A 14,685-nucleotide genomic window follows, 5' to 3' on the forward strand; every position below is an offset into this window, starting at 1 on the left:
ATAAAATGAGCAACAGACGTCCTATGCTTACTCACATGGTTGCTTATCCGCCCTTACTTCATCAGCGTGACAAACCTGTGCATGATGAATCCAATTATCGGGCAATTATGGGTGGCGGGCACTCTTGATCATGGCATTATGCTTCGCAAGAATTCTCCGCTCCAACTTCACTGTTTTTGTGATGCCGACTGGGGAGGTGATCAACATGATTATGTTTCCACAACTAGATATCTTGTCTTTCTTGGCAAAAATCTGATATCATGGTCTTCTCGCAAACAGAAGACCCTTTCCCGCTTGTCGACTGAGTCTGAGTATCGAGGTATAGCCGACACCACAGCTGAGGTACTATGGCTCAAGGCTTTAGTTGGTGAACTCAACCTATTGACCTTGTGCACTCCAGTCATTTTCTATGACAATCTTGGTGCCAAGAATTACTCCGCCAATCCGGTTTTTCACTCTCACATGAAGCACTTGGCTATCTCGTTCCATTTCGTCAGGGAACAAGTTCAGTTAGGCACTATCCGTATTCAACACATTAATGGCGATGATCAGCTTGCAGACACTCTAACAAAGCCACTCCCCAAGGCTCGTTTTCTTGTTCTTGCTTCCAAGATTGGACTTACTTCCAGACCGTCCATCTTGAGGGAGCCTATTACGAATATATCGCCTGTCCATAATTAACTTATAATTATTCTCTAAATATTCTGTCTTTGCCTTATTGTCGTTTGTAATTATTTCCGTATCTTTATCGTTATATTCTTGTATAGTTTTAGGAATATCTTGTTGATAGCTAACCCTAGGTTTGCCTCTCATTGTAATCGCTATATATATTGTACGCGTTCTATTGAATAATATACAAGTCATTCAATCTTTACATATGGTTCATGACAATCAAAAGGTGCATTTATCAAAGGGAGGAACACTATTGACAATATTCTAGTTTGTTAGGATTTGGCCAGGTTATATAAAAGAAGCGTCTCGGGCTCCTCGTTGTCTTATGAAGATAGATCGGTCTTAGGAAAGCATGTGATTCTATAGAATGGGCGTTTTTAAAAAATATTATGCAAAAATGCATTTTCCTGAGAAATTTACTAAACTTATTATGGTTTGTGTGAGTTCTACTAGTTATTTCTTGTTCGGTTAATAGGGTACTTCTTAGGTTCTTTCAAGGAAGAAGAGGTCTAAGACAAGGAGATTCACTTTCTCCTCTTTTATTTACTCTGTAGGGATTATTTGACGAGAATTTTGAAAGTGGTGATTGAGGAATCAGAGTTTATGTTTCATCCCATGTGCGAAGTTGTTAAACTAACTCATTTATGGTTTGTTAACGACCTTTCGATATTTTTTGAAGGGGAAGACAAATTGATTATGCCACCCTTGAGAGCATTCTCTTCCTTTTCATGTGCTTTTGGTCTTGAAATGAATCAAGCCAAATATGAGATTCTTTCTAATGGTATGGATATCTCTTAGAAAAAGATTTTTTTGTGATGGATTGTTCAATTCTGACTGAGAAAATGGTTGAAAGAATATGAAGTTGGGGCAATAGGAAGCTTTCTTACACTGGTAGGGTTACTTAATTAGTAAAGGTTGTGTTGTCTACTCCTCATAGTTGCTGAGCATCCATTTTGTGATTTTGTCATCCCTATAACTGTTTTGAAACAAAACCCCAACTATTTACCAAATTGTAACTAAAATAAAGGAAACAATACCCCAAGATAAACTATTCAGAAAATCGTAGAGCAAAGGTTTGTTGAAGGAGAACCTCCATGAACCAAATAAATTACAACAAACATGTCTTAAGAAAGTAGTGAAATCACCATTGATGTTACTATCAAACCGACACCGAGAAAGTACAAGGACACTGTGAATTTTTTTTTATAAGGGTATGATATGTACTAACATATGTTACATATATATACAGTCCCCTGAAAAAAAGGTCAGCCAAAAAAGGAGGAAGGAAGGAACACAGGATAAAGAGTATTACTTTGTTGTTCTTTGTTCCTAACTTCCCTTGAGTAAAACAAAAAACAATCTAACACCAATTAGTTTCAAACGCTAGACCCGACCCAATCAATCAATACCGCTATTAATCTTGGATCAAGATTTAACAGCAATGTTTTGTTTGGAACGCTCCTTCCTGGTGGGCGTGCTACTCGGTGTTGAGCCTTCCTTGTAAAGATGACCCCCTAGGCTGTGTCTCGGTGCACGTACACTCCTCTTTTCCTCAGAAAATGACCGAAGTGCATCACTGCAGCTCTTTCTGCGTCCAAACTTGGGTGATACAGCCCGAGTTGTTGCAAGCTAGAGTCAGATCCAACAAGTCAGTCAGTTATTTACTTATTTATACGCGTGTAGGAAACCCTGAGTTTGCCATGTTACTGAGTAGTACTATGGTATTTAATTAGGATGGTTTTTCTCTTGTATTGAGTACACCATAGTTCTCCACAGATGCCAGGCAAAACTCAAGCTGATAAATGATGTCAAACAACAAATATCGACGTGTTCTTAAAACAATAAAAGCGTTTCTGTCTAAAATCAACTGGGCAAAGAGCTACTGCAATGGGAACTATGTTACTTTAACTCTGTGACTAGTATATGACACGGTTTAAGTGGATGGGTGCGGCTATAATGTGAAATTTTTTCTAGTTTTGGTTTTGTATTAAGTATCCAAGTGTCATGCCCATGCTGGAGTGTTGAACTTAGGACATTGTATGCGAGTGAATATGAAGAATCAGAGGAGCATAGATAAGAAGGTGGAGTCTGATTTTGGATGAAGGTATAACAAGAATAGAGTATTAATGTTCGCCTACAAAATCTAGAATATTAATGCAATATACCTTTTTAAGTTCCCTCTTGGGAGGAGGTTTTTCATAGTAAAAACTCGGAACAGGATTAGCTTTGACCTTCATGTTCTTTCTCATCTGCTTTAAAGCTGCTGCTTCCTCTTCCTAAAATTGATTTTAAAGAAGCAGTTAGAGGCAAATTTCTGCAATAAGCAAAAATGTTGACCAAATAGGTGGTCGATATAAGAGATGACTCACTGACTCTTCCCTTCATAAAATTTATACATAAATGGAATACCTTAGTCCTTGCCTCATACTCCCGTTTCTCAGCCTCAAGAGCTTTACGCTTTTCCTCCAATTTTGCGTAGTACTTAAAACAGAAGTAACACAAGATCAACACAAGAAGCACAATAATAAACTTTAACATTACAGTCAAATCTAGATCAGAACTGTTACCTCCTTCCGTTTTTCTAAGCGATCGGAAATTGAAAATGTCGGAGCCACTGGAACAGTAGTTCTAGATCTTGTAGTCCGGACAGATGCACTACTTACGGTTAAGAAATAACATGGTTTACACATTTCCTCGGGAGTCTCAAAAACGTTAGTCAGCATATTAAGGACCGAGATTATGAAACTCACGTCATTATATCTACGAGAATAAGTGAAGCCAACTAAACTGTCTCTCTATACATGGAGGTTGCTTGGATGGAGATTTATTGTTAAGCGGCGGATGGAGAAAAATCAATGGACAGGTGGAAATGGTGGTGACGGGCACATTAGAACTACGGCATAGTCTGGGACCATATATAACCCCCACAAGATTGCTCTTGGAGGGGCTAGAACCTAAGATCCATGGGATTATCACCCAAGTTTTAACCACTAGATTCATCTGCACAGATAAACATTTTATATGTAGATTCAAACACAAGACTAAATTGCCAAAATCGAGGCTATGTAAACATAGCTTGAGAAACTAAAAGGCATTAAACTTGGGAAATAGCAGGAAATAAGGATACGATGATGTCATTGACCAATTATCCTCGTCATCCAAATGCTTCCTTGTCACATGTGGAGTACTTAACTGTAGACAGTAAACATGTTTGTGTATCACAACTAATTGAACAAACTCATAAACTTGACTAATGCCGAAAATAAAATCATTTATTGACAAAATCCACAAAGTACAATGATCCACGTTCGTGCAATCGTGCCACAAGCCTTCAGCAACATTATAAATTTTAACATCTTACTCGCGCACACAGGCATAAATGAGAAAGTTATCAATGAAATCACTAAGATGAGTTGAACCACAACACTTGGACAATCTACCATCATCCAATGTAAAAATGATTCCCAGATCTCCTAAATTCTCGGACTAGAAGTCAATTAAAAATCACTAATGTTTTTCTGATAAACAGAACCCTCTTCCTTGGACAGCAGGAAAACTATGAACACGGGAAATAAACTTAAACCTTTCTCAGCTAAAGTTGCTAGAGCACTAGTTTATTCCTTCAAATTATCGGTTTCGAGAAAATATAAAGGTAAACTAAACAAAAGGGAAAGACTTTATACTTGCGTGCATTTAACTTTTTCATGTCTTACAGATGACAAAACAAAAGGAGACGAAAGCTAGGCAAGAAAGCAGCTAACAGAATCAGTCTAATCAGTTATCCCATGCTAATTGTTGAAAATTTCAAAATGCCACAGTAGTGACCTATATCATTTCAAATGATAAGTCAGTTACATATAATATCATGGTAGACAAAAGTAGCAGCAAATGACGATGTCCATAAGAAATACGGCATTGCAAAAAGTATTTTTTTTTATCCAATAACTGCAACACTACACCACAAATCAAAGAATATAAACATAACTTCAAGTACCCTTGAAGCCCTGAGCACTTGGGTCTAAGCTTAATTAAGGGTCTCGATTTAGATTCCTTACGCATGCAGCAACATTAAAACATAAGAGGGAGGACTTTTTCATCCTTGTGGTCCCATCCGGCTTAAACTTGCACTAAACTGGGTGGTGCAAACAAAAAAAATAACTTAACTTTCAAGTAAAAAGCGCCAAAGAGAGATGGACAAGTTGACAACATCAAAGTAAAGCACTGAGACATGTATACAAACCAGCGATTTCTTGGTTGAGTAAGGAGACTTTGAACTGCTCTCAGTCGGTAAATCAGGGGTTTCAACTGGTCTCGGGATCCCACAGACTTGTTTATCAATTGTTACATCAGAAGGTGTCTGTTCTGCAATCTTTAACTTCGTGTTTTCAGCCAATACTTCTCCAGATGACAGTTTTCCAGCAGAGCTAGATTTCTCAGGACTATTTTCAGCCCGTGGTGCCTCTGAAGTGCACTCCTTCACTTCAAAATCTTTAACTTCCTTGTTTTCTTCATGCAATTTCGGATCGACTTCTTGGTCTGGATTCACAGAAACTTTCGCTCTAACTTTGGCATAAGGTGATTTATTCGGCTCTCCTCCTACATCTGCGACATCCGTTCCCATTGCACTGTACATCATGTATAGAAAAAGATAAAATATCACTTCCTTTTTCCCCAACAACCATGAAAGAAGTCGAGAAAATTCAGGCTCTTCTTGTGTTTCAGAAAAGCTTCTTTCATGCAGGAGTTTGGCAAAGGAAAAGCTAATTATGAGTCCAAAGACGGATCAAGGTTAAGTCAAGCAAAAAGGCTAGGAACCCCATTTAACCCAAAGAATAGAAAAACTGTCACCAACAAAAAAATTACTTAATAAGTTATCGTTTGTTCTTTGTCAAATTGCATATGTCAAGAGTTCATTCGTTCTAATCTATTCACAGGAAACAAAAAAAAAACAAATGAAATTAGCGGAAAGGTGATGATCATCAAGGTCCCGAGTAGTTATCTCCTACAAATAATTCGTTGTAAGTCACACTTGGAATCCTTTTCATGAAAATGAAATGAGCAATGAAATAGTGATCATTCATCTGATGTCAATTCATCCAACTATAAACATGGTTATAAAACTACCTAGAAAAGGTCTTTGATGGAAACATTTCAAAATTTTACGAAAGCCTTACTTAGCGTAATTTGACTTTAGTAACGATTCAGAGAACCCGTTTTGGAAGAAATACAACAAATGGTTGACGGATTTTGAGAACGAAACATCAGAACAACAGGAATCAGCAAAATCTCAGCAGTCCCTCCTATTAGATCGTAGGCATAATCTTTACGAAGCAATGCAATAACTGCATTTTCCCCACATGTGAAAGCTACATCCAACCAACTAAAAATATGAAATTATGAAGAGCTAAAAGAAACAAATTTATTTATAACCTTTATCTCCAAAATGCAATAAATTGATCAGTCTCTTTACGACGAAGCGGTATATGAATCACTACTTCGAATAAATAACGTGAAACATTCCTCACCCATCCACACGCTAACCCAACAAAACCTTCTCATAAATAATACTCCCTCCATCCCGGTAAATTGTTGTCTTTGGTTTTGGCACAAATACCAATAAAAGAGGATGAAGCCAATTATTAAATACAAGTGGAACAAATTGGGATTAAATTGCTCATCTAGTTCATTATTAAAATAGAAAGACAATAATTGACTGAGACACAAATTGCTCATCTAGTAGTTCATTATTAAAATAGAAAGATAATAATTAACCGAGACACCCATAAATGAAGAAGTACAACAAATAACCGGACAAAGGGAGTAATACTTTGTTCCTTCGTCCTAATTATTTGTCTATTTAAAATATTTCCGCAAAGAACACGAACAGCGTAAACAAATACAGTATTAATATTGGGACGAAGGGAGTATCTAATATTATGACGAGACTACCAAATAATTGTATGAATTCGGAGTACTTTGTTAAGGATAATGAATAATCTATATTATTAAAGCTCCCAAACATTTAATGGGGGTCGGCTACTAATTGAAATTATTCCTTACAAAATAAATGTAAAAATTCACATGGAGGATGTAACAGAAACATTAAACGGGGAACAAACGGGGATAGTACGGACGGTCGTCCCGATGAAGAAAACCACATACAAAAAAATGTGAAGAAAAAAGAAATGGTGGTGGGAAAAAAAGAATTGAACTTACGCTTTAAAGATTTAACCTCTCTCTAGTTGATTTCTTCCCCCTTTTTTGTACGTAATTGCCTTTTGAGAAAATAACTGAGAATTTTAGTAATAAAATTGATGGGCTATAATTTTCGACTTCTCTGTCTATTTGATTTTTCTCCCTCTTTTTGTGACCTATGGGTTTGCTAAGTCCTTGCCTCCTTGAATATTTATAGCCTATAGAGAGGGGTAGTCTATCCCTATCCCGTTTTGCCATTTTCTATTCTCATTACAATTGGTCTCCCTTGTGACGGGTTACCATTTGTGGCGGATATTTTGTGAGTTAAAATGGTAACAAAATGGGTTAGTGGAGAAAGGGGACCACATGAATAGTGTTGCAGAGAGAGAAAAAGTGGGTATTTTGTGAGGTAAAATGGTATCCGTCACTCAAGAGTGACAGATATGTGCCGTCACAAATGAGATTTTGTGTTCTCATTATTACCTCTATCCCATTTTTCCCTATAATTTATTTCATTTTTATTGTCTCCTTACTTTATTATGGATTATGATAAATTAATAAACTATCATTAATACAATTTTTTAACTATCATTCACCCTATCAAAATTGTAATATCACTCGTGTTCTTAATTAAATAGGTAAAGTAGTAATTTTATCTCATTTGTTAAATCCTTCAAAAAAGAAAAATAAGACAATAAAAGTAGGATTGGAGGAAGTACGTTTTTTTTTCCCGGAAATTTATGTGGTACCCATTTGAGGTATTCCATAGGGAGTAACTAAGGCCCTGTTTTCTTTCGGGTAGAAAGAGCTTAATTAAATTAAATTGAAGGTAGAAAGAGCTTAATTAAATTAAATTGAATTTAATAAAGCTGAAGTAGACCTGATAAACGGGTCAATCGGGTTGGGTTCAGGCCGGGTCAGTTTGGGTCGGTTCAGTTCAGGTCTTTTTTTTTTCGGGTTAATTCGGGTTGGGTCGGGTTCTTTTGAGTTTCAGGTCTGTTTCGGGTTTGTTGATCAGATCTGTTTCAGGTTTGTTGGTCAGGTCTGTTTTGGGTCAAGCGGATCAGGTTATTTCGGTTCGGGTCATTTTCGAGTAAATGAATAAGAGAGAAAATGTCATTTCAAGTATTTTCGATCCAATTAGAGTTATGTTTTGTCGGGTCATTTTTAGGTTGGGTGGTTTCGGATCAGGTCATTTTCGGGTCGAGTCAGTTACGGGTCAAGAAAACTCGGGTTATGTTCGGGTCGGGTTAATTCGGGTTTTCGGGTCACATTCAGATGATGTAATTCAGGTCAATTTTGGGTCTCGGGTCGGGTCAATCGGATCGGGTTGATTTTGCCAGATCTAAGCTGAAGTGAATTGTAACACCCCCATACTCCAAGTGCCTTACCAGGACCACTCAGGTATGAAGATATTATCATCTCGGTTGCCCGAGGCATGATATTCATAAGACAATAACGAAACAACTTAAATGATATAACTTTAGTGAAAAGTACAACTGAAACCAAATCCCAAAATACGGGTACAAGTTCTTAAAACCGACGTTCTCAAAATCGAAATGCCATAAAACTAAAAGACTACAAATGGAAGACTTCTATCGTCGACGGTGGCACCTCCCACCTATCCCAAAGACTCAACTCAAACTCCGCTCATTATCGCTCACCATCCCCGAATGGATCACCGCAGGTTTACAAAACAACAACCGGGGTCAGTACTAATCACACAACTCAATATATCAACAATAAGATAAACAGACAGCTTAACCGTCACACACACACACACATCCACACCAATCCAACAATCTCAATCACCGATTGTCCACTGGACCAGCCCTGCCAGTGGGGGACCGCAGCCGTTCCCACCTAAGCCCCGCTCATCATACCGAGCGATAACCCTGTCCATTAATGTGCACATCCCCTTCCGTGGCGGGTTCCACGAAGGGCGAAACTAGGGCGTGTAGCCACTCCCGCAAGTGACTCCACTCAGCCGAGAACGTATCTCGAGAACCAGAGAACAATCCATCACAATCACAATCACAATCACAACCGTCACAATACAATTACTATATCAAACAATCAATCTCAACACATCAACAATCATCCCATTATGGGACTAATACTGAGTAGGAAATCCTACCTGGAAAGCACAACTATCAGACGGTCTCTACAGCTGTATCAAAAAGCTTCTTCTACGAAACCTCCTCCTATCATACAACATACAAATGCTACAAAATCACAAACTACTCAAAAACCCCCAAATCCCTAGATTAGGGTTTAACCAACTTAAAGGAAAGACAATAAAAAGGGTACATAGATCTTACCCTCGACGCAAGGATCTCAACGGTATAACAAACGATGAAAACCGACCTTCCAAACTCCGGCATTTGCTAACAATGCGATTAAGATGATGAACGTACTTGCTTTCTCTCTTTGACAGTAAATTAGGTTTTGCAAAAGTGTTTAGAATGATGACGGAAAAGATTATATATCTTAATCGCATAATTAACAAAACCCGAGAAAAACTCCCCGTAAACCGGCTACTCGATCGAGTATCTAAGGTACTCGATCGAGTACCCCCTTACTCGATCGAGTATCCTAGTTACTCGATCGAGTACCCAACAGGTCAGAAACTATTTTAAAACGCAACTTACCCTTACTCGACAGAGTAAGGCCTACTCGATAGAGTACCCAAAGACTCATAAATACGGAGTATTACAGTCTTCCCTCCTTAAAAAGAACTTCGTCCCCGAAGTTCAAACCACTACTAAACAAAGGTACTCCCACAACACTTCCGACTAAACAACCAAAACAAAACTCAACATAAAACATGTTACTAACCCAACTCATCCCGACAAACATACCGACACAACATACAAAAAGGTACAAAAACTCTTAAAAACTCTTCGCGATCATCTCCTACCCCCCTAAAAGAAACAAGGTTACGTCCCCGTAACCATACATACCTGATAAAAAAGGAAAGGGTAACGCTCTTTCATAGCTTCCTCTGGTTCCCATGTAGCTTCCTCGGTCTCGTGGTTAGACCAAAGGATCTTAAGCAACACTGTCTCACCACTCCTAGTCTTCCTAACCTTTCGGTCAAGAATCTGCTTAGGCACCTCAATATATGATAAGGACTCATCTAGCTCTAAGCTCTCTGCCTCTAACACATGTGACGGGTCACTCACATACTTCCGCAGCTGCGATACATGAAACACATTATGCACTCTCTCTAGCGCAGCTGGTAAAGCCAGACGATATGCAACTTCCCCAACTCGCTCTAAGATCTCATAAGGGCCAATGAACTTCTGACTTAGCTTGCCTTTCTTCCCAAATCTCATAACCCCACGCATAGGAGACACTTTCAAAAGAACCTTATCCCCAACTTGAAACTCTATGTCCCGGCGATGTAGATCTGCATAACTCTTTTGCCTATCCCGAGTTGCTCTCATCCGTTCCCGATCATCTTAACTCATTCCACCATCTCTGGTCCTAAAACCACTGCCTCAGCACTATCATCCCAACAAATCGGACTCCTACATCTCCTCCCATACAAAGCCTCAAACGGTGCCATACCAATACTAGTGTGATAGCTGTTATTGTAAGAAAATTCTATCAAGTCCAACCTCTGTTCCCAGCTACCACCAAAATCCATCACACAAGCTCGCAACATATCCTCAAGAGTCTTGATTGTTCTCTCATTCCGTCCGTCTGTCTGTCGCAGGATGAAATCTTTGTACTCATCTTCAAAGTTGTTCCCAACGATTCCTACAACTCTTTCCAAAACCTTGATATAAATCTCGCATCTCTGTCAGACACTATGTCCTTAGGGACTCCATGTAACTTAAGCACGTTCTTTCGATAGGCCATAGCCAATTGAGCTTTAGTCCATGTATCTTTCATTGGAACAAAGTGAGCTGACTTGGTCAGTCGATCCACTATTACCCAAATCATGGTCTTACCTTGTTGACTCTTTGGCAAACCCACGATAAAATCCATGGAAATGGATTCCCACTTCCACTCAGGTACCTCTAAAGACTGAATCTTACCTTGTGGTCGTCGCTATTCCCCTTTAACTCTCTGGCATGTCAAACAACGGGCCACAAACTCTGCTGTTTCTTTCTTCATCCAGGCCACCAAAACGTGTTCTTCAAATCCTTGTATAGCTTGTCACCACCTGGATGTACTGAATATGGTGTACAATGCGCCTCTATCATGATTGTCTTTTTCAACTCCTCATCATTAGGGACACACCACCTACCATCGAACCTCAAACTACCATCTGTGTGAATGGAGAATCGAGACACTGTCCCTTTCTCTACTCCAGCTCTCCACTCAACCATCTTAGGATCCAAAGCCTGTTTACCCCGAATGTCATCATAAAACTCAAGCTGCACTGTCATATCACCCATGGCATCTCCTTTCTGCATCATATGTATCCCAAACCTCGCTACCTCATCTCTCGGCCCGTCAAAGATAGAGTACATAGAGAATGTACACTCTTCCTACTCAAAGCATCAACAACTACATTGGCCTTCCCTTCATGGTAGATAATTTCCATGTCATAATCGCCAATCAGCTCCATCCACCTCCTCTGTCTCATGTTCAACTCCTTTTGAGTGAAGATGTACTTGAGACTCTTGTGATCGAAAAATACCTTAAAGGTCGCTCCATAAAGGTAATGTCTCCATATCTTGAGAGCAAACACCACCGCACCCAACTCCAGATCATGAGTAGGGTAGTTCTCCTCATAAGGCTTCAATTGCCTAGAAGCATAGGCAATCACTTTACCATTTCGCATCAACACACATCCCAACCCATTCTTTGAGGCATCCGTATAAACCTCAAAGTTCTCAATCCCTTCAGGCAATGCTAAGATAGGAGCTGTGGTCAAACGCTCCTTTAATGTTTGGAATGCCGTCTCACAACTCTCATCCCAACGAAACCTGTTCTCTTTTCTCATCAACGCTGTCATAGGTCTAGCTATCTTGGAGAAATCTTTCACGAACCGTCTGTAGTATCCAGCTAAACCCAAGAAACTCCTAATCTCAGCAACATTCTTTGGTGCTTCCCACTTTGTCACTGCCTCAATCTTCGCCGGATCCACAGCCACTCCCTCCTTAGAGATCACATGCCCTTAAAAGCAACTTTCTCTAACCGAGAACTCACACTTGGACAAACTTAGCATACAACTCATGCTCCCTCAAAGTTTGCAACACGATCCTCGGATGCTCCTCATGCTCCTCCTTAGTCTTAGAGTAGACTAAGATGTCATCGATAAATACCACCACAAACCGGTCCAAAAGCGTGCCTCAAGATTCTTTCATCAAATCCATAAACACTACTAGGTGCATTAGATAACCCAAACGACATCACTACATACTCATAATGGCCATACCTCGACTTGAAAGCTGTCTTTGGTATGTCCACCTCTCTAATCTTCACCTGATGGTACCCCGACCTCAAATTAATCTTGGAAAAGACCGATGCACCACTCAACTGATCAAACAGGTCATCTATCCTTAGCAAAGGATACTTGTTCTTCACCGTCACTCGGTTCAGCTCCCTGTAATCTATGCACAACCTCAAACTCCCATCTTTCTTCTTTACGAAAAGAACTGGCGCTCCCCACGACGATACACTCGGTCTAATGTATCCCTTCTCTATCAGATCATCTAACTGCTTCCTGAGCTCTTCCATCTCTTTAGGACCCATCCGGTACGGTGCCTTAGATATTGGCCCCGTCCCCGGTTTCAACTCAACGATGAAATCTATCTCCCTCTTCGGTGGCAACCCCGGAATCTCCTCTGGAAAAACATCTGCAAACTCTCCCACCACCAGGGATTCGATCAATCATCGGACTCTCTATCCGGTCATCTCTCACATGACACAAGATCAAGGGACATCCCTTCCTCGGGTAAGACTTCAAGGTGTGAAATGTGCAATCAACTTAACTTTGGGTTTGACTAGAAACCCACGATAAGACACACTAACACCCTTAGGACCTCTTAAAGACACTTTCTTTGATGGCAGTCTATCTTAGCTTTATATTTTCCCAGCCAATCCATCCCAACTATCATCTCAAAACCGTCAAAAGAAAACGCTAGCAAGTCTACAGGGAAATCAACTTGCCCAACTATCATAGGTACATCCCTATATAACCTCCCACAAGATACAGACTCACCCGAAGGTATAAAAACTTGCTCACTAACAGACTCATACACCCTCAAACCCAACCGTTTAACATGACTCAAGATACAAACGACCGAGAAGCCCCCGAATCAAACAAAACAAAGGTATGAATACCATTAACAAGGAAAGTACTGGTGATAACGTGTGCATCATCCTCACCGCTTGCTTTCTTCTCCATCATGAATAACTTTCCATCGGTCTTCCGTCCACCTCCCTGGACAAGATCTTTGTTGATGTGGTCGCTTAGCACCGACCCTTGATTGTTGTTGTTGTTGTTCGTCGGTGGTTTCTGATAAGAATTACCGCTGTTGCGGTTACCTCCACTCTGATAGCTTTGACTTCCCCGGTTTGCCCATGATCCGGTAGGTCTATTGCTCGCGTAGCTCGCGCAGTCTCCGGAAAGTTCCTGCACTTGTGCACTCATGTCTCTTGTGGCCTACACCACCACAATCAAGCAGTCACTCCCCAACTACCACTACCACCTCCACGGCCACGCCCAAAGGAAGCCCCAAAGACTAAACCCCGACCGTAAGAAAACCCTCTGGGACCGATTGTGGTTGCCTTTCTTGTGATTAGATTGGCCACCACCCTCGCTCTCGACTTTCTTTTCTCGCCACCTAACCTCTCCGAGCCATCTCCACCAACCTCTCGCTCTCCCCCACCCCTCTCATAAGCTTCCTTAACATCGTAAGGACTCCCACGGGTAACTTATCCATAATCTTAGGGGTCAACCCCCTCTCAAACCTCGGCGCGATTCTCCTCATTCAAACCCATATCCTCAAAGATACCTAGACTTCTCATTGAACCGCATGTAGTACTCGGCCACGAGACATCTCGGCGGTCATCTTAAAACTGTCCAACTCTTCCCTCAACTTACTCCTCACATGTTAAGTACAAACTCTTTTCTCATAGCCCTACGAAACTCTTCCCAAGGTATAGCAGGTAAACCTTGGTTCGCATATAACTCCTTAACACTCACTTTCACCGTATCCCACCACTTGCCACCGCCTTCCTCGGATAAAACGCAGCTGTTCCATTCTCATCTCATCGGAGACGGTGAACCAAATCTAATATGTTCTCCATCTCTAAGCCGCCTATCAAGAAGGTTAGGCTCCCAACTCCTTGTACTCTTTCGGGTTAAACCTCGCTATATAGAGGTTGATTTTAGAATGATCAACCTCCTTCTCCTTATCCTTATCCTTATCTTTCCCCATAGTCTTTAAAGCCTCGGTGAGAGCATCCTGATGCTCCAACATCTTAACGATGTCATCTATGTTCATAAGCTCGGCTCTCGCATACAACGCATTCTTCTTGGGCGGCATCTTGAAACTATAACGAAAAAAGGGGTGGATATAAACATACGCGCCAAAACCACAAAACAAGAAAACAAGTCGCTTAGACCTCTACTCGATCGAGTTCCCAAACATACTCGATCGAGTAGCAGGCTACTCGATCGAGTGCCCACCATACTCGATCGAGTGCCCCAACATCAGACCCCAAACAGACCTTCCGATCTCTAACATACTCGACCGAGTAGCTAGGCTACTCGATCGAGTGATTTTCTACTCGATCGAGTGCCCGAGGTACTCGATCGAGTGCCCAAAAACACGATTCTGGACTCAAAATCGT

At 40.5% G+C, this 14,685-nt stretch overlaps 1 protein-coding gene across 2 annotated transcripts; it reads right to left on the reverse strand.

Annotated features, from left to right (window-relative positions):
• Positions 1–1,792: 1,792 nt before the first annotated feature.
• Positions 1,793–7,055, reverse strand: LOC141657371 (protein WVD2-like 1). 2 transcript variants are annotated; one of them, XM_074464574.1, is made up of 7 exons: positions 6,889–7,055; positions 4,913–5,297; positions 3,800–3,864; positions 3,240–3,327; positions 3,082–3,153; positions 2,838–2,948; positions 1,793–2,301 (listed from the first exon to the last, which is right to left on the reverse strand). In XM_074464574.1, the coding sequence occupies exons 2-7, from the start codon at positions 5,291–5,293 to the stop codon at positions 2,098–2,100; spliced, it is 921 nt and encodes a 306-aa protein (XP_074320675.1). In that variant the 5' UTR covers positions 5,294–5,297; positions 6,889–7,055; the 3' UTR covers positions 1,793–2,097. The 2 variants fall into 2 exon arrangements, with proteins under 2 accessions (XP_074320675.1, XP_074320676.1); XM_074464575.1 differs by lacking the exon at positions 6,889–7,055 and adding an exon at positions 5,847–6,865.
• Between the last annotated feature and the right edge of the window lie 7,630 nt (positions 7,056–14,685).

Source organism: Silene latifolia, chromosome 5 (genome assembly GCF_048544455.1).
Source record: "Silene latifolia isolate original U9 population chromosome 5, ASM4854445v1, whole genome shotgun sequence".
Classification (NCBI taxonomy): Eukaryota; Viridiplantae; Streptophyta; class Magnoliopsida; order Caryophyllales; family Caryophyllaceae; genus Silene; species Silene latifolia.

What these genes read in the sequence shown, in the direction of transcription:
- LOC141657371 (XM_074464574.1), bottom strand. Translation starts at nt 5,293, where the DNA reads ATGGGAACGGATGTCGCAGATGTAGGAGGAGAGCCGAATAAATCACCT. An exon ending in AATTGGTCAATGACATCATC is followed by an intron (nt 3,328 to 3,799) that starts GTATCCTTATTT and finishes AACCGTAAGTAG; the next exon opens with TGCATCTGTCCGGACTACAA. An exon ending in GCTTAGAAAAACGGAAGGAG is followed by an intron (nt 3,154 to 3,239) that starts GTAACAGTTCTG and finishes TTCTGTTTTAAG; the next exon opens with TACTACGCAAAATTGGAGGA.